At 37.4% G+C, this 20587-nt stretch overlaps 3 protein-coding genes and 1 long non-coding RNA gene across 4 annotated transcripts in view; 2 read left to right on the top strand and 2 right to left on the bottom strand.

The window, feature by feature from the left end:
- The window catches only part of LOC116292144 (solute carrier family 2, facilitated glucose transporter member 8), a 42345-nt gene extending 34752 nt beyond the window's left edge, over positions 1–7593 (top strand). Inside the window, exons 4-7 of the mRNA XM_089028960.1 lie at positions 1224–1810; positions 2271–2477; positions 3569–3872; positions 5119–7593. Of these exons, the coding sequence (XP_088885086.1) occupies positions 1541–1810; positions 2271–2477; positions 3569–3872; positions 5119–5858 (1521 nt within the window). The 5' untranslated portion in view covers positions 1224–1540 and the 3' untranslated portion in view covers positions 5859–7593. The remainder of the gene's footprint in view (positions 1–1223; positions 1811–2270; positions 2478–3568; positions 3873–5118) is intronic.
- On the bottom strand, positions 7390–8727 carry LOC148911828 (uncharacterized). Its single transcript, XR_016119568.1, has 2 exons — positions 8647–8727; positions 7390–8264 (listed from the first exon to the last, which is right to left on the bottom strand). It is a non-coding gene; the product is annotated as an uncharacterized LOC148911828 (long non-coding RNA).
- LOC116292145 (solute carrier family 2, facilitated glucose transporter member 8) lies at positions 8114–13354 on the top strand. Its single transcript, XM_031699404.2, has 4 exons — positions 8114–8350; positions 9478–9684; positions 10237–10540; positions 11146–13354. The coding sequence occupies exons 1-4, from the start codon at positions 8114–8116 to the stop codon at positions 11859–11861; spliced, it is 1464 nt and encodes a 487-aa protein (XP_031555264.1). The 3' UTR covers positions 11862–13354.
- LOC116292147 (AP-5 complex subunit sigma-1) lies at positions 13292–20572 on the bottom strand. Its single transcript, XM_031699407.2, has 7 exons — positions 20372–20572; positions 20128–20276; positions 15555–15587; positions 15281–15340; positions 14616–14733; positions 14167–14226; positions 13292–13430 (listed from the first exon to the last, which is right to left on the bottom strand). Exons 1-7 carry the CDS (start codon positions 20456–20458, stop codon positions 13359–13361), a joined length of 579 nt encoding a protein of 192 aa, XP_031555267.1. The 5' UTR covers positions 20459–20572; the 3' UTR covers positions 13292–13358.
- Positions 20573–20587: the final 15 nt, after the last annotated feature.

Below are 20587 nucleotides of genomic sequence, written 5' to 3'. Positions count from 1 at the left end.
GCAGAATTCATTGAATGGTGTGTTTTCGCTGAAGCCTTGTTCTATTAGCGAGCACAGCACAAACGCAAGCAAAAAAATCGTGACGTAGTGACGTAGAAATGACGTCACTGCAAAACTGAGGTGTTATGAAGCCTGCGAAAATTGATCAGCGAAAAATAAAAACATGCCAGCCTTTGCATAAAGATTACAAAACTCATTAATTATTGTGTCATTGTTATCAAGTGCTTATCAGCAACGTCATTTTTTCCATTTGGTGTCCTGAAAATCCGTGTTTCCAAAAGGAAAAATGACACCTCAGTTTTGCAAATTTTTTGGATTTTGATTGGCTATCGTTTCTTTCTCAGATCAGCTGGAAGGGAAAAGTATCAAAAAATTTTGATCGTTACACTTGTGCTTGCGTCGTAGTGAAAACCTGGCTTGAGCGAGTACTTGAGGACTGACATGCCTTTTTATTTTTGGGTTTGAGTCGATAAGGACCTCAAGATTACAAAGCAACCAAGATAACAAAGCTTAAATCTGATTGGTTGTGGCGTGATTGATATTAAACGCTCACTATCGAGACACGAAGTGATATTCCATCTGTTAGAACAGGCAAAAGAATCGTGTTATAGTGATATACTATTCTCGATAATACTAGCTGCCAATCTTTCTTGGACTGATAAACTTTCAATATCATCAAAATGACCAAAGTAACACCGTGGGTTCATATATTCATGTGGTTTTATACCCGGAAGGGATAAAGAAGATCTTTTTAAAAGGATATTTGCGTTAGCAGACAAGTGGGCTTATAACCAGGGGTCTTATAGCTGGAATGATATTTGTGTTACTAGACTATTGGGCTTATAACCAGGGGGCTTATAACTGGAAGGATATTTGTGTTACTAGACTATTGGGCTTATAACCAGGGGGCTTATAACTGGAAGGATATTTGTGTTACTAGACTATTGGGCTTATAACCAGGGGGGCTTATAACTGGAAGGATATTTGTGTTACTAGACTATTGGGCTTATAACCAGGGGGGCTTATAACTGGAAGGATATTTGTGTTACCAGGCTAGTAGGCCTTATACACCGGGGTATACATATATCTGTTTCGGCTGTTATGGTGAAATAAACTGCCAATTGGAAAGGGGGTCACAGGCACCCCAAAATTTACCCCCAACCCCCGGATCAGTTTCCCTGCATTTTTAAAATGTAATTTCTCAATTTCCCGGCTGAACACAGGCTGGTCTTTCCTCAGCACGAAATACGAACGACACAATAGTACTTTGTGGAGCAGATTGCCGGGCTCGGATTGAATATCCGGCAGTACAACATGCATTTGAAATCACATTTGAATTTGACAAAACTGAGATTTATAACCCAAATGGCGATCAAGTAACTGTATTTATGCTTGGGCTGCCTGTGGTGTATATTCTGGACATGACGTCAAACATTCCTAAGGCCTGGACGCGTAAAATCGAATCTCGTGTCACATGCTTGTGCTCGATCTTTGGTTTACGAAATAATTGCAAAATCTTTAGTTGTCCTCCGATCTTGGCATGATCGACGCTGATGTCGCTGCTGCTTCTTCTAGCTACGGTAGTGGAATAGAAGGATTAAGTAGAGATACTCCTTTGATTCAAACTGGGAGGAGAATGACGCAAAGTGACAACGAAAGGGTTAGTCGTATGGTTCTGGCGACCTTCGTTGCTGCTCTTGGCCCCCTCAGCTTTGGTTACTGCCTTGGTTATTCATCTTCGGCTCTGTTGGATTTACAAAACGAAGAAAAACAAGTTAAACTAGATAATAATCAAGGTTCATGGTTCGGGGTAAGTCCTGTCCAAGTTTGCCTTGTCAATTGTATATTTTGTCAACGAAGCTCTATAATTTACTAAGACTTGTAATCCTCAAAAGTTATGATTTCGAAAATTAATGAATTAAATTAAACCTAACTTTGAAGTTGAGTTTTTATTCCTTTTAAGATTACTTAATTTTATTTTTTATTATTATATTCGCATGTAGTATTTTAACGGGTGTTCTCTAACTGGAGCCAATAATATAATCCCTTTTTATAAACTTATATTTTTTTAAGATGCTTTTTGCATGAAGTGTGGCAAAAGCTATTGAAATTCATCCTAAAATAACACGAAGAAAACGTATTGCATTATATGAATTTTTTTTCTCACCCATTCCCTCTCCAACAAATAGTGAACAGTCCCTTAAACAAAATAGACTGTTATTATTTCCAATTATAAAAAGATGAATATTTATGCATTTTCTTTTTATTAGGCCCTGATAGCTCTAGGGGCTGCTTTAGGAAGTCCTCTGGGAGGCTGGACAATAGAGGCCCTGGGCAGAAAAGGAACCATTATGTTCAGTGTTATTCCCTTTGAACTTGGTTGGCTGCTTATCTCTTTTGCATTCAACCATTGGATGTTGTACTTTGGTAGACTGATCACTGGCATTGGTGTTGGAATGGTTTCCATGACAGTGCCAGTAAGTTGTTCAAATCTGGGTAATAATAATATTATTATTATTGTTTTAGTGTTGCTATCACAAGTGATTTTAATAAATAATGGAGAGAGAGGGTTTTCCCCTTCAATTTCTAGCTTATCTCTGCAAGCGACACAAATCAACAAATGATCCTGCACGTGCGTGCACTATATTCACCTGTAGGTGAATATCACTGCATAAAAAGTAAATTTTGATCAATGAGCGCACCTTATTTATTATATTCACTTGTGTAAAAATGCTAATTTATAATAAATCCTAACTCTAATGACTTCACACCTAAACTACTGTACCACAATTCTCTTCAAAATCTCTTTTCATAGTCAAATGTTAAAAATCCTTAAGTCAATGATGAAAACTAGCACAATAAAAAAAGCTACCAAATATGATAAAACAGACAAAAAAGGTACCAAAAGGGAAGTATAGGAATAAGACATTATTCTCAAAGCCTATGCAGATATTTACATAATATGTAATAATGTACTGCTCAGTTGTTGAGCATCAGACTTTTATGCGGGAGGTTGTGGTCCAAGTCCCTGCTGGACCAACACTCAGGGTCTTAAAATAACTGAGGAGAAGGTGCTGCCTTTGTAATAACAACTACAAAATGGTAAAACCTTCACGTGGCTCGGATGACCATGTAAAATGGCAGTCCCGTCTCTCCACACTACCTCAACCTGTAAAGGAGGGACGTAAGAAAACCCTGGCAGTGACCACCCTTAGTTTTTGGCTTTACTAATGATTTCTTAAGGGGTTGATTGTGGTTGGTATGGGGATTTTATAGGGTTGGAAATTGGTGCAATGTACTTCGAAGGGGACACTGAGTCTTATTGTGCAGCACCAGCCTGCAGTCAAAATCTCAAATAAGTAAGTAAAAGACAGTAGCTAAGAGATTGTTGACTCTGATTGATAAACATTTTTTTATAATTTTTTATTTTGGTTGCTAACTTCTATCTTATTTGGCGATGATAAATGGGTAATCTAAATTTAACCATATTTTATATGCATTGGGAAATTTATTCTCATAAATAATAATGGTTTTGATTTATTTTAATATTTTATTTTGCGTCCTTTAGGTCTACATTGCTGAAATGTCGAGTGCTAAACTACGTGGAATGTTAGGCAGTGTCAATCAACTTGCTGTAACCTTCGGTCTCGTCTTTGCATATTGCATGGGGATGTTAGTTAAGTGGAGATGGTTAGCACTGATTGGAGCTTTTCCTCCGGCTTTCCTGGCTTTATTCATGTTTTTTATGCCAGAAACACCACGCTGGTCAATAGGGCACAACAGAAGGGGTGATGCAATGAGCGCCATGAGATGGCTGAAAGGACCAGGTGCCAGCGTAGAAGAGGAATGCTACACTATTGAGGCTACACTTGGTAAGTTACATCTTCTTTGAAAGTAGAACATGTTTACTTGGAAAAAACGTTTGAAATAAAGAGAACCTGAAAGAATTTAAGGTTGGCATGTGCACCAGGGGGGGGTAGTCCCTTATATTTTGCTACACAGGTATATGCCGCCAAACAGGGTATGGTTTTCTTCTCTGGAACAAGGTATATAAAATTGAGCTCGCTCTGGAACAGGGTATATGAAATCACGCTCTCTTCTCTCTGGAAGAGGTTATCTTTTTGCAATACCAGAACAGGGTATGGTTTTCAGCGAGCTTGCTCTGGAACAGGGTATGAATTTCAGCGATTTTACTCTGGAACAGGGTCAGGGTTCAGAAGGCTCAGTGGCACATCGCTACCCTAAACGGGCAAGAGTACCCCCGGGCATGTGCATGTGCCTGTGTGCGCCCGTCACCTCTTGGTTTCCCAACTTACCATCACATTTGAGTAGGGTTTGAGTGTCTACCTTAATTTGAGGGTTTTCTCTAGTGTTCTCCAGTGTTTAAATAATGGGAATGAACAGTTGTTTCACAAAGTGACTCTTCTTTTATTGGATTGCAATAGACCTTTTTGAAGTTCTAAATTACCACTGTGTTCCTTGATTACAGACTCTTTTCCTAGGGCTAGCCTCTTTTCAATGTCTGATATTCACAAATACCAATGGTAAAGCAAAGAAAGCACGACTTAAGCAATACAAACACTTTGAAATTCCAATGACCTTCACTGGAACATATGAATATTCTGCACAAATTTGAGGATAACCCTGAGAAACAGACAACTTTGATTGATTGTTGATTTCTAAGGCTGCGTTCATAATGTATGGCGGGGGGAGGGGGGGTGGCAGGTGAAAATTTGAAATGTCCACAATAATTCTTAACACCACCCCTTAAAGTCATGCAAAAAATCATGATCCTCCCTAAGCAAGGCTTGTAGCTTCTTCCAAAAATTGTGCATCCCCCCCCCATTTTTCTGATAAAAATTTTCCCGATCCCCCCTCAATTTCACCTGCTCCCCCTCTGCCATACATTATGAATGCAGCCTAAGGATGGAGGAAAACTGGAGAACCCGGAGTAAACCCTTGTCCTTCAATTGTCCTTCTTCCTTTAAAGCCCAACACAGTCTATATAAATTCTAATTCAATTTTCAAGTTGATTAGTTAAGTCATGCTCTAAATTTTGATTGGTTCATCTCATCCATGTAAATCATAGTGGATAAGAATTTCTTATGTTTTTTCCAGATGAACAGCAAGCAATGTCATGTTCTGAGTTCTGCAAGCCATCCATTACCAAACCTCTAATTATCAGCATGGCTGCTATGTTCTTCCAACAGTTTTGTGGCATTAATGCTGTCCTTTTTAACTGTGCTGCCATATTCAAAGAAGCAGGCTTTGAGAATGGCAAAGAAGTATCCGTAATAGTTGCAGCAGTGCAATTTATCGGCACAGGGTGTGCATGTTTGATTGTGGACAGGGCAGGTCGAAAGACTCTCTTGTGGACCACAGCCCTTGTTATGACTGCTAGTCTTATAGCCTTGGGTTTCTTCTTTGAGTTGGCCATCTTAAAAGAAGGCAAGGAGGTAGCTGGTCTTTTGGACTCCATCCATCACACAGTTCCTGTTAAGGAAATATCATGGATTGCAATCTTGAGTTTAATCTTGTATAACCTGGCCTTTAGTCTGGCCTGGGGTCCAGTTCCATGGCTCTTGATGTCAGAGATATTCCCATTAAAAGCACGTGGTATTGCAAGCAGTATATCAACACTTTTTAACTGGTCCCTGGCATTCGCTGTTACAAAGACGTTCGTAGACTTCCAGAATGCACTGACCCCACCAGGAACTTACTGGTTGTATGCTGGGATATCATTCCTCGCCTTCTTGTTTGTGGTGCTGCGGGTACCTGAGACTAAAGGCAAGAGTCTTGAAGAGATTGAGAGGTTATTTGATGGTGGACACCGAAGAATCTACGAACCTATAGAATGATAAAAAAATACTACGGATTATAAAATGGGGTTTTCTCATTGCTGAAGACAGTTGCAGATCCTTTATGATATCCAGGGGCATTATCTTTAAATTTAACTCGAAAGAGGGGTGGCAGACACCCAATGCACCCCGAACTTGAAACAACAATAATAAAATTGGCTATGCCGTGTGTTCCTAAGTTTTCTTATCAGGTGTTTATGTCACAGTACAAAGACATCTGCCTTGGTTTTGAATGGTTTTGAATGGTCTATTTTGCTTGTAGGAGTGTTAAACACTGAAATAGCTTCAGGGGACTATGAGTACAAACACTTAATCTTTGAAACAGAATTATTATTAAATTACACTAGAGTGACCACAGTAAATCCGTGAAACTTTAGTAATACTGAATAGCACTATTTCATGCAAATTCCATTGTTTTCTATTGTTTAACTAGCACTATTTTGTACTATTTAGTAATTAGTTAGAGTGCACACACTAAAACCGTGAACATTAAATAGTACTAATTAGTACTATTTCATACAGAATCCTTTGTTTTCTATTGTTTAATTATAATAATAATATATTAATAATATATATTAATAATATATTATACTATTTAGTGCTAAAAATTAGTATTTGTTTCACGGATTTAGTGTGAGCACTCTAATAATTTCATGTAAGTGTTTGCACTCTAATCCAACATATTGAATACTTTTTGTAAGAACTTGAGAAATAACAGAAATAAACGGTCTATATTTTTATGGATAAAAATACATGTATCAAGTAAAGTCAGCAATAATGGTGCAGCGCACTGATTCTAAAAATAGCTTAAAGATTCGGACAAATATTGCATTCTGTTTAACCGCTACGAGGATTATACGAACCGATTTTATTATTTTTACTTAAAGTTACAATAATAACCCATGTAAACTAAGATCAACTGCGATCGGCTGTGAAAATTATCTGCTGAAAGTAAACTTGTAAGTTTGTTTGTCCGAATTTCGTCTTTGTCTTCGTTTTTATGACGTCATGGTTGCGCTGCGCTATTCAAGAATGGGGAAGAGTGACGTCACAGACACCAAATTTTTAATATCTCTGTATTAATATAATAATATAATATGATTTATATAGCGCCTATACAAGTCGGCTCTAAGCGCTGTAAAATATATATAAATTATAATTCAAAAGCTAGTTTAAACAAATGAGTCTTAAGGTCTTTCTTAAAAGTTTTTAGACATGAAGTGTTTCTAAGAGGAGACGGTAGTGAATTCCATAGAACAGGAGCAGACACAGAAAAACAACGATAACCATAAGATTTAAGATTGTACGGACAAGTAACAAGAAGCAGTTCCTTGGATGAGCGGAGAGTTCTTTTAGGTTTATACACAGTTATGAGATCAGACAAGTAGACAGGAGCCAGACCATGAAGTGCTTTGAAAGTGAGGAGTAGAATCTTGAAATTGATGCGATGTTTCACAGGAAGCCAATGCAGAGAACAAAGGACAGGAGTGATGTGATTATACTTCTTGGAGAGAGTTACAAGACGAGCAGCAGAGTTCAAAACATATTGTAATTTATCAATTTGAGCATTAGGTAAACCATATAGAAGAGAATTACAATTATCAAGCCTGGATGTCACAAAAGCATGGACAAGTCTTTCAGTAGTATGGACGGAGATAAATTTACGAATACGAGCAATGTTACGCAAATGATAGAACGACGTCTTACAGATATTATTACAGATATTATTCCAGTTTTTCTCTTTCAATTTTTTTCTTGACTTAAATCAAACAAAAAGAATAAGAAAAAACAAAATGTTGGTGAGGAAAAGAAGTGCTAAGTTAAATGTATTTTTGTGAGCGATTCTGAACCCCAACCAACGCATGTCACGTCTAGACGTGACTATTCAACCGGAAGTATATTTCAACCGGAAAAAATATTTCAATCGGGACTTGCTTTCTCGCATGTCTTATAACATGAACTAGTTATTCATTGACGAGTGTATTTTGGCTGGGGGGTAAAAAACAGAAAGCCTCGCTGTAATTACGTGGTAAGATTCGGACATGGTAAGATTTTTTTTATTTTTTATTTTTGAAAAGTGAATAAATTATCGGTCATTTGACCTTTGCCCTTGGCTCACATCACGTGTCCTACTCGTGAAACCTGCACACATGACTTGCAGCATTCTTCGTTTGATTACCAGACGTTCGCAAACCTAAATTATTCATGAGAAAACGTAGGAAGTCTGTGTTAAATCGCCTTGAAAGCTAAAAAATATGACGAAGCAAAAGAGATACGACGTGAATTCGTTAGAAAGCGAGAATGAAGAAAAGACAGGCAAGGAACGAAAATGGAGCGTCATTATGGCTACCTTTGTGGCTGCTCTTGGCCCCTTGACGTTCGGGTATTGTATGGGTTATTCCTCTGCTGCAACCACACAATTAGAGATAAATGAAGACAATATAAACAGTACACAACTGCACCTCACTGTATCTGAAATCAGCTGGTTTGGGGTAAGAAAATTCAGAAATTATGAATTAGTTTTGCTTGTAAAAGCCTTGAGTTCGGTTACCGAGGAAATATGAAACCAGGCTCTCATATTCCCTGCTTCATTCATGCCTTTAGTTCATTTTTACAGACAAAAATTGTCAAGAGGAATTTAAACAAAAGAAAGTCTTATCAGAGAATATCTTTACTAAACTCTTGCATTTTTGGTTGCCAGGATTTTATTAAGATTAATTGAAAACTAAAATGCAATTTTTTAATTAGATTTTTCATGTTTAAATTAATTAACATAACACTTGCTTACTTTTTTCTGCGTTAGCTTATATTTATTTTGTCGAAGATTTGTGGACTTTTCTGATGACCCCGTCCATCTCATTCAATAAATCTTTTAGCAACTGCGGAAATTAATAATTTTCTGGTTTTAATTTGTTAAATTGTCTAGTTCTTGTGCAAGAAGGTCACTTCCGGTCTCACGTGCTTGGGTGGGTTGTGTTTGAACTCCCACCCCAGACCGTGTTACAAAACATGGAAAAAATATTTATCATAATGGATATTTCATACAACGGAAGAAACTGAATCCTCATTTATTTCAGTGGTTTATTTTTATGAAGACTTTACAGCTATCATCAAGAAAGTTAACATATTTTAAAAATCTTATTCACAATTTTATAACAAAATGGAACTTGAGACTATAACCTCGTAGGGCTTCCTTTCGTCAATGGAATTAAGCCGAGTTTTTGGAATTTTTGAAATTCCAATAATCCATAAGTAACTTGGGTCTTATTTTTTCATTTCTCAGTCTGATTTCTCATTAGAAATAACAACTAATGAGATGGGAGGTTCGTTTTTCTACCAATCTTAGTTATATTATTTCATTTCTTGATAAACATTTCATTGCGTTATTGGATCTTTATTGCATTTTTTCGTACAGGGGAGAGGGGGGTTCATTTGAACCATTTAACCACCCCTAGCGATGGGCCTGCAATGGCTCACTTGCGTGCTCCTCACAGTGGAATGTCAATTTAGAATATTTTGCCAACACCCCCAACCCCTCTTCCCCACTCATAGTGAGAATGAAGTGCACAACCAAACAAAACAGAAATTGCTAATAAAATTTATCTTATTCCTGTTGCAGTCCCTATTAAACATTGGTGCTATGATAGGAGGACCACTACAAGGCTTCTTGATTGACCTCCTGGGCCGCAAGATTGCTCTTATACTCACCTCAATTCCTTTCTGCTCAGGGTATCTTTTAATTGGTTTTGGTAGTAATGCTTCAATGTTAAACAGTGGTAGGTTCATGTCAGGATTGGGAGTAGGAATGGCCTCTCTTAATGTACCTGTAAGTACTGAATAATCTCTGTGTTTTTTTAGTATTCCATCCAATACACCTGTTTTCCTTAGACAGAAGGAAAAGATTATTATTTATTACCTTGGTGGAGGGGGCTGGGGAATTTCTGATCCCCTCTCTCCCCAAGAAGAGCTTTTTTTATGGTCCCCCACAACTAGTGGCTAGAGTGATCACCCCCCCTCCCCCATTGATACCTGTAAGTATGTAGCTGATACCCCTCTAGTAATCTAATTACCAACCCTCACAATTACAGACAATTACAGACCATGTGTCTTTTTCTTGAAAATAAGCAAAATTCAGTTCTAAAGAAAAGCTCTTTGAAACAAACGAGTTCTCTCCCTGAGTCGTACTAATGGGGTTCTTGTGGTTTTGGAGGGAACTTGCGTTCCAAAAAAAAAACGCGCGTTCGAACACGTCAACCCCCCTACTCCCCCTGTTCGCGAATTATTCTAAATGTGGCAGAATTGAACAAGAGTGAATGTTTGCCCAGTGCTTCTAAGTATATCAACCTAAATGATTCCATTGTCAATGATTATTTCAAAGGTTTACATCTCAGAGACAGCATCTTCAGGTAGTCGTGGTGCTCTTGGATCTGTCAATCAACTGGGAATTACTTCAGGAATCCTTATATCTTACATAGTTGGGTTCGCCATGAATTGGCGATGGTCAGCCCTTGTGGGCGCCTTCCCTCCAACTATTCTTGTTGTTCTCATGGCGTTTATGCCTGAGACAGCCAGGTGGCTGATGGCCAAAAAGAAAGAAGAAAAAGCAAGGAAGAATCTCAAATGGTTGCGGGGGCCTAATGTCGACGTTGAAGTTGAACTCGACGAAATAAGATTAACTCTTGGTGAGTGGAGAAAACCTGTTTGGTGTTGTAGTCAAACCGGTTTCTCAATGCTTTACAGTGATCAAACCTGTTTGTTACGACAACCAAATCTGTTTTGGTAGCATGAAAATTGATGCGCGCGTATCAAAAATTCTATTCTAATAGCCACATTTGCAAATGAACCGTAAATTCCTTGTCGATTCAGATGCAAATGACCCAGTAGTAAAAACTTCTTTTCAAGAGAATAATTGACTCTTGAGCTCAAAAAAACTTGATACATGTGTTTGATACATGATTGGTTGATAGCAGCTGTGACGTCACGATTCGGTATTTTTCATCTTAGTACAGTTTTTGGTATGACTAAAAAATTCACGGAACGATCGTTGCATTCAATTTTTTGCCATTCTGATGGGATAAGCAGAGTTATAGCACAATGTGTCCAGTAGGATGTCATAGATTCCGTGCCGTGACGTGACGTTCCGCAGTCATACGAATTGCACTCAATTATATAGAAATCTTCTCTCTGTGCGCTGCGTCCCAGGAAAACAGTGACCATCGCCTTCGGACCCTAGATATATTGTATTTGTCAAGTTTCTTACGTTCTGAAAAACTTTTTTACATTGTAGCTTCCGAAAAAGGCAAGTTTTCTCTCAAGGAGTTCGCTCAACCCGGTCTCCTACGACCCTTTATCATCAGCATGACATTACATTTTTTCCAGCAGTTCAGCGGCATCAATGCCGTCATGTTCTACTGCGCCACCATCTTCCAGAAGGCAGGCTTCGATAAGCAGAGTACTTTAGTACCCATTATAATCGGAGCAGTGCAGGTCTTATCGTCTGCTGTATCTCTATCTCTGGTTGATCGTGGAGGTCGACGATTCCTCCTCATCACCGCAGGAATCAGCATGACTATTAGCTGCACCTTCACCGGTATCTACTTCCAAATCATCAAAGACAGCCCTGACAGCGCGGATGCACTCTCGTGGATAGCAGTAACAAGCCTTTCGATATATATAGTCGCGTTTGGTTATGGGTGGGGTCCGTGCACGTGGTTGATCATGAGCGAGATCTTCCCTGTACGAGCCCGCGGTACAGCCAGCGGTATTGCTACTTTCTTCAATTGGTTTTGTTCGTTTATTCTGACGAAAACGTTTAGTGATCTACTATTGACGTTGACGCCGGCGGGAACGTTTTGGATGTTTGCTGTTATCCTGTTGCTGTCTGTCTTATTCGTTTACTTTTTTGTGCCCGAGACGAAAGGGAAAACTTTGGAAGAGATTCAGCGAGAGTTCGAGGCGAAAGGAAAGAAAGGGAAAGGAATGTACCGAGAGACAAATGTATAAAGACGTAATATATGGGAAACGTACAGTGACTAACTTCATTCTTCTCTTCAGCAAAACTCAAAACAAGTTGTTGTCAAGCTTGGTTAAAATTGCATTTTTTTGACCCACGCAACTAAAATATAAATAAGAACCTCATAATTTCTCTTCATGTTAAAGGCTTTTCTGTTTTTACGAGTCGTAAAGATCGACTTCAAATTTAATAGCAGTAGGCTTTCAGAGCCTCTCTCTGACGTTAGAGTAACAGTGTCCTTTCAAAAGGTGTGCTGCGCACATTGGTATAATATTATCATGTATGGTGCAATAATTTTCATGAAAAATGTTAGTTGGTTAGATGAATGATACGCACTTGTACATCATGCCACAAGAAGGCATTAACATGTGATATCACTCAGGCCGTCTCACACTATCACAATTCGAATCAATCACTGCAGATTTCCTTATATTTCAACCTTTTGTTTGACGATGTTCATGGTTTTTTTTGGTTCATTTTTATTCATTTTAAATTTGCTTGTAGGTTGAAGGTTGTAAAACCAGTTGTGGGACTTTATTGCACATATTACTGCACCAAAAACATTAGTCTATTCACTATGAAATTTGGGCAAGTTTTAAGTATATTCACTTTTCTTTTATCGTGGGTATTGAGCTTTTTTTATTTGGGTTTTAGGTATAATTTCGTACATGTTGCATGCATAAGGTAGATTCAGTTCATTTGCAAACATTTCTTCTTAGACATTATGCATATAATACACACACAAAAACGTTTGTTGGGTCTATTCTGTGATTTGAGGGATTTTTTCTGGGTTCTCCAGTTTATCTGCCTTCACAAAAGCCAGCCCTGATGAAACCAAGGGTTTCAAAGAAAGAGCAAAAAATCACAAACAAGTTATTACAGGCAATGTTGCTTAGGTAGGATCGTTTTCTACTTTTCCAACATTGTGGGACAAATTGTGTTGTGTGACATGGCTCACAATATCAATTGCCAGCAACGTGGTGTGCAATATTACAGGCAGTGTTGCTGAAATAGGATTGTTTTCTACTTTACCAACATTGCTTGTGTCAAATTGTGTCGTGCTGGCTCACAACATCGGTTGTCTACAACATTGCATGCCATTTGCACCGTGTCTGTAGCTTTAATCTTTTTTGATTGTCTTCCCTTAGTTAAGTTAAGTGAGCTTCAACTCACTGATAACTATTTCTTCAAATTGAAAAGCCTTTAAAATTTCATTCCTCTGATATTTAAAAACCTTTCACTTTCTTTATTTCATTCTTTGCTTCACATTACTTCAAAATGTAAATAGTTATGACTAATTAATATATAAATTGTTTGTTATATTTTGTTTTTAAAATTATTTTTAAATAAAAAAGTATAAACTCTATGATCTGTAATGTAGGGTGTTATTGAGGGCCATAAGTTAACTCACTGGGTTAATATGGCACCTCTAAAGTTTATCGTGTTTTATTGTATCGTATCTCTATATTTGGTAAACACTTTTTCCACTACTTCATTGCCATGATGTGTTCAAACTCTTTCTCAAGCTGTCTGACAAACCTGTGATTCATGAACAGCAGCTACAAAATAAAGAAAGGTGTACGGTATGTTGAGGATTATTTACCAAACAGTTTTGTATCATGATCATGCTGTGTGGCAAAGGCCTGAATGTTGGTTTGAACAATGCATAGCCTTGCATATAAGTGCTCAAGAATGAATTTATGTGGGTCAAACAAAGGTTTTTATTCTTGTGAGAACATATGGTCGCCATATGATAAGCTTCCATGCCACAAAACTTTCAGAAGATTGCAGTTGATGCTTTGTGGTCTAGCTTGGATACAAACATCTTTTGTTCATGGTGTGTTTGTACCAAAGCTAGAAGGAAAAGTGTTATTTAGAGAAGTGTGAAAACTAATGACATGATGGTATAAAAGGGTGCTGTTTATGAGCATTTTGATTGGCTAAGCATTCTGTGATTGGTTGAAATCCTAACATTGTCAATCTTGTACCATGTCCCATGAATAGACCTTTCCAGAGATGGCAATGAATGCATTACTTCTTACCTTTGGTACATCATAACTTATATGGTGTTTTCTTATACCCAAGCTCAGACCAAAATGCGTCCTGGTCATTAAACTCCAAGAAAGCCTATCTAATAACCATTCACCCTCTACTCTATTGCATATTTACATACAATACTTGGCCTTTTAGGTTTAGGAGTGGATTCAAGAAGGGGAATTGCAATTCTATGTTGACTAATGAAATCCTATTGTAACGAATGCATATATATAAGAAGTTTTATTGTTTGACACTAACCTGGCCATTTGGTAAAAATTGGAATAATATAACTGAGAGCTTATCAACCTTCAATATTGCCTAGAATTTAAAAGAATCCTAGATTAGAATTTCTGTCCCTTTAGCCACCTTATCGTCTCCTGCTTGAACAACCAATCTTCAACATAGAAGCAAGAACTGGGTGGCTGTTAAAGTGTGGGTAAGCATGATGAATCTCACTGCTGGCTATGCAAAATGAAACCAGAGGAGGTCCAGGGATATGCTCTGAAGGAAATTCTTAAAATATGGTTTCCAGAATTACTATTTTCTGCATTCTGAGAATATTTTGGACCAAACAAAATGTTTTTAATGAATTCCAAACTAAAAGGGGAACTGCAGCTCCATTACCAATCCTAATTACACCTCTGCACTATCAATGAGAATCTGGAATAACTGTATAAACATTTTACTGACACTTTGTAAGAACTTACCTCAGTTGGCTGAAAGATTACTCTGCAGTAATCTTGTAAGTACCTAATGAGTAGTGTCAAGACATTCTCTGCCAACACTCTGTTTTCAGTCTTTTCACAAATTAATGTAAATCCACAACTGGAATGAAAAATAATTTATTAATGAATAATATTATATATAAAATGAGATTAAAAAAGGTCACATTGTAAATTTTGTATGTAACATGGCATTCATCCACTGGATTGACCTATTCAGCTTAGGTATAAATGTAAATGTTTCCTATCTTTTGGCGGCATTACTGAAAAATATATATATACTCAAGAATATATTACTTTTAGAAATGGATGCAAGGTCACAATGGTGAAATTCAAAAGCTATGCAATACAATACAATTCATTTTTCTCTGTATTCTTCCAACAGCATTTAGGTGACCCTTTACTATATTAGGCTGAGATTTAACAAGATTGTTGATGGTTCTACTAAAGCATACTTTTCTAATCTCAGCTTTATCATTTTATATATAGAATGTTCTGGGCCCAGTTGTTCAAAGCCCGATTAGTGTTAATCCTGGGTTAACTCTTTATAAGACCTATAGAGTTAATCCTGAATTAGCGCTAATCCAGCTTTGAACAACCTGGCCCTGATGTCTGAAGTGGTTGACCAATGCTTAGGAAAAGGTACTTACTTTGCTATGCCCTTCCATACCACAACCTTTTCTGAGTCAAAAGGATTGCCATCTGCAAGCCTAGTAAAAGCAAAGTAGAATGATTTATTGATTTCAATAGAGGCTTTGCCCATCACTTGATGCCCGCCATGACAGGAGGCACAACAGTAGAGTCTTTTTCCCCTGGGAAACTGAATTATTTTTAATGTAAATAAGATTAGACTACCATCACCTAATGATGCAAATATCCTTGTTACTTAATTAAATTCCTTGCACCTTTTAAAATGTACTCTACCTAAATATTCCTGATTCCAGTTGAGATAGGAGTCTGAAAAGTGAAAAGGTTATATATCATCATTCATCAGGCCCATAAGGACACACAATCGTAACCTGCGTTGTTGGCAGTGATCTGCAGTGATGGCACAAAGAAGAGAATGGGGTCTCTATCCCTCTTTTCTTTGCAACACTGCAGACTGCTGAATAGTGCAGGCTAATACAGTAGAGGATGGTTTTTGAACCAATCACAGTGCACAAGGTTCTCAAGGTCATCCAATCAAAATGCTTGGACGCTGTGCCCTTATGGTACAGTACATTATGTCATAAAGTAAATTTTCCAAAGTCATGAAAAATGTTCTTTATCTCATGATAAGAGTATAGAGGCTTTGCACCATCACATGATGGCAGCCATGACAGGAGGCAGGAACAATAGAGTCGTTCTCCCATGGGAAACTGAATTCTTTCTCATGAAATGCAGATATGACAAGATTCACTTGTTCCTGCCTCCTGTCATAGCTGCCATGGTGCAAAGCCTCTATAGTTAATAGGGTTCTAAATAATGGCCAGTAAAAAGATAATGTCTAGACTGAAAATCGGAACCTGTTCAGCCAAATGCCTTTTAGACTAGTCATTTTGACTGCTTGACTGGTCACATGTTGATCAGTCATATGTGGCCAGTAATAAGCCACTGAGCAGCCATTATTCTTGGCCATGTTAAATACTTTCTTTATAGGGGCAGAGGTGGAAAAAATTGTAAATTCTCTTATAGATGATCATCTTTTTTTACTGACACTGGCTGATTCTTTGTGGTGAAGGGATCACAAGTAAGTAAATATGAACTGTCAAGTTCATCTCCCTGGAATGTTTGTCAGTTAACTTCGTTTCGTCTCAAGTCTGGTTTCTACAAGTCTCGTATTGCCGTTGGAAAAATATCTAAGCATGGTTATACTTCATTATCTATTCCTGGTCATGATCCTCCAACTGATATTACTATTTCTATGGATATTCATCGTAATCCTGGCCCTTCTTCGTTTAACTCTGACCTCAAGACTACGGTTCAACGACTTCATATGGTTCATCACACAAATAATTATCATCGTTCATTGGATATGCCTCGTCTTTCTTTACAACATTTAACATCTACACCTGTGTTATCCCATGTCTTTTATGGCCATAACAGAACATCGGTCCTTAATTACAATAAAGAAATCCTGGATTCCACAGCTGGAAATTCAAATCTTAACCGTCAACTGCCGTTAATAACATACTCAAGAGCAAATCTTTTCGAACTTCGCCGTAATACAAAAGCTCCTTCATCTTGCTGCTCCTCTGCTCTTAAGGAATTAAAGCTTTTTCGATTTCGTGGCAAGCGAGGTGGTCATCGTACAGATCGTTCTACAATTTCATCATCACCTGCTTCAACAACAAACATTAAAATTCCTGCATCACTTGAACCTGCTTCAATTTCTACCTCAACTGCAAACTACATGAAATTTTGTCTCTTAAATGCTCGTTCAATAAACAATAAATCTCTTTTAATTAAGGATTATGTTGTTGAAAGAGACATCGATATTCTCGCTATAACTGAAACCTGGCTAAAAAATACTAATTCTGATTTTATTGTGCGTGATATTTGTCCTACTGGTTATTCGTTTTGTCATGTTCCTCGTCAAAATCGTACTGGTGGAGGTGTTGGCATAATGTATAAAAATAGCCTGAAAATCAATCATCATGTAACAATGTCTCACACGTCTTTTGAATTTATGGAAATGCTACTTCATCATCAATCGTCTACTTATCGTATTGTTATTGTTTATCGTCCACCCTCTTCAAATAGCTTGCTATTTAATGATGATTTCACTACTCTCTTGGAACGACTGGTTACATCTTCTGGCAAACTGGTAATTTCTGGAGATTTTAACTTTCACATCAATGACACTAAAGATAATAATGCTAATCGCTTTATGGATTTACTCGATTGTTTTAATCTGACTGTCCTTGATCCTGTTTCACCTACACATAAAAGTAATCACGTTTTGGATCTAATCATTACAAGATCTGATGAAAAATCTGTGACCAACCTTACTGTACACGATCCTGTTTTATCTGATCATTATGCTGTTCATTGTATGTTATCTGTAAACAAGCCTCTACTTCAATCAAAAAGCATTTCTTATCGCAAGCTTCGTGCAATAGATGCTGATTGTCTCCAACAAGATATTATGAACTCTGCACTATATCAATGTCCTGCTACTCAACTATCTGATTTGTGTACTCAATATGACTCTGTTTTATCGTCTATTTTAAATAAACATGCTCCTTTACGTTCTCGATCCATCTCCCTTCGCCCAAGAGCTCCATGGTATACTGACGAAATTCAAATTAATAAAACAAAGCGTCGTAATCTAGAAAGACGTTGGCGACGTTCCAAATTAGAGGTTGACCGTGAATTATATGTTGATCAATGTAATGTTGTTAAAAAACTGATTTTTGATGCAAAAATGAATTTTTATTCTAATTTGATTACTGATGCTGGTTCTAACAGTAATGATCTATTCCGTTCTATTGATCGATTGCTACACCGTATACCTGAGAAAAAACTACCAACCTCAACTTCATCCACAGATCTAGCTAACAATTTTGTTTACTTCTTTAAAAACAAAATCGTTAACATCAGAAATGGCTTCGTTCCTACGTCACATCTTTCAAATGATTTCTCTTATCTGGATTCACCTAAACTGGATTGTAAAATTGATTCATTTTCGCCTATCTCTATTGATGAATTATCAGCCATTGCGAAAAAGATGTCATCTAAATCCTGTAGTCTTGATCCTTTTCCTGCAAGTCTCCTACTTGGACATTTTGGTGCATTACTGCCTACTATATGTGAAATCGTTAACCTGTCATTTCAAACTGGTGTTGTTCCATCTTCTCTTAAAGTTGCTGTTTTAAAACCGTTACTGAAAAAACCATCTCTTGATCATGAAATTTTTGGAAATTATCGCCCTATCTCTAATTTAAAGAATATCTCCAAGATTATTGGAAAAGTCGTTTCCCTTCAGCTAAATGATTATCTGTCTCTGAACAATCTCCATGAACCATTGCAGTCTGCATACAAAACATTTCATAGCTGTGAAACTGCTCTTCTTCGAGTACAAAATGATATCCTCCACTCCATTGACAATCGTTCTTGTGTTGCCATGCTACTCTTGGACCTATCTGCTGCATTTGACACAGTTGATCATCAAATTCTTCTAGATCGTCTCCATACAAAATTTGGCATTTCTGGCATAGCTCTTCAATGGTTTAAGTCCTACCTCACTGATCGCTTTCAATTTGTTTCCATTGATGATTTTTCTTCTGAAGCCCTTCAACTTGATTGTGGCGTACCTCAAGGTTCTGTACTTGGTCCTTTGTTGTATCTCCTTTATACTTCTCCAGTAGCTGATATCCTCCGAATACACAGAATGTCTTTCCACCTTTATGCTGATGACACTCAATTATATATTCCTTTCTCCTGTAATGATGATTTGTAATAATGATTCCATGAATCTGATTGAAAACTGTCTATCTGATATTGATGCTTGGATGACTACAAATAAATTGAAACTAAATAAAGGCAAAACTGAATTCCTGTTATTTTCTTCAAAGCACAGCCCACAGTTAACTCTTCCTTCTCTTCAATTTGGTTCTGATGTGATAATGCCCTCAATGCATGCTCGGAACATTGGTGTCATATTTGATACGCATCTTACTTTGGTTCGTCATGTGAATAATATTTGCAAGTCTTCTTTTTATCATCTCAGAAACATTGCTAAAATAAGAAAATACATCTCTTTGAAAACAACTGAAACTCTCGTCCACGCGTTCATATCCTCCAAACTCGACAACTGTAACTCTCTGCTCTTTGGCTTACCAAACAAACTCTTAGATAAACTACAATCTGTACAGAATGCTGCTGCCAGAATAATCACTCTTTCCCATAAACATGACCACATTACACCTATCCTCGTTAATCTGCATTGGCTACCAATTGAATCTAGAATCAAATATAAAATCCTATTACTTACTTTTAAAGCTCTTCATGGCCAATCTCCTATCTATATCCGGGAACTCATTTCAGTGTATAAACCGAACCGTAATCTTCGTTCTGCATCACAAGTTCTTCTATCAGCACATTCTTATAATCTTAAATCTTATGGTCATCGCTCCTTCTCTGTGGCTGCTCCTGAACTCTGGAACTCACTTCCAATATCTCTCCGAAATGCATCAAGTCTTGCCTCATTCAAAACTGAAGCTTAAAACTTATCTCTTCAAATTAGCATATTCTTTGTAAATTATTTTATTTTGTCGTTGTCTTTGTCGTTTGTTTACTAGCGCTTAGAACAGATTTGTATTTGCGCTTTATAAATAAATATTATTATTATTATTATTAATATGATGACTGCCATTTTTTTCCTCTGCAGGGAAGTGGGGTTGGATCAAGATATTTGGGAAAGGGTTAGATTGCCATTTGTTATAGCTGATCTTATCGGAAAGGGGATGGGTGAAATTTGCCATAAATTAATCTTTATATCTAATGTGTTCCTTACTCATCTGTAGTAGCTAGTCCATTTGTATCCACATGTTGAACGCTTCCTGATGTAACGAACCGAAAAGAAAACTCTGACTGGACTCTGTTGGCAACATTAAGAAGCTGTTCTTTTCTTCGTTCTCGAGCATCTTCGATCGCTTCTACTTCCTATGCATATCGTATTCGTAAGTTACTTAACCATCATATACCCAAACTTTTCAAAAGATATATTCCAAAATCGATTGCAAAATGATTTTACTTACTGGCTGAGCTTCGTGTACAAAGACTTGAGAAAATAGAACTCGACAAGGTCCGGGTCTGAGAGTATGTAAGATGAAAGCGTAAACCATAGCAGAAACATGAGCAAGTTGAAAAATCAAGGTTCGATCTTTTTAGGATTCCATTTCATTAATTTTTTGTTCGATTTGCAGGCTTGTTGCATTTCTTCTTGTTGTGGTAAGGTAGCCAGGCCTTGAGAT

The sequence above is a fragment of the Actinia tenebrosa genome, unplaced genomic scaffold (genome assembly GCF_029948245.1).
Source record: "Actinia tenebrosa isolate PJP-AT-01 unplaced genomic scaffold, QUT_ActTen_1.0 PGA_scaffold13__45_contigs__length_12533684, whole genome shotgun sequence".
NCBI lineage: Eukaryota > Metazoa > Cnidaria > Anthozoa > Actiniaria > Actiniidae > Actinia > Actinia tenebrosa.
The sequence above is the reverse complement of the archived record's forward strand: the minus strand, read 5'-3'. Positions and strand labels throughout refer to the sequence as shown.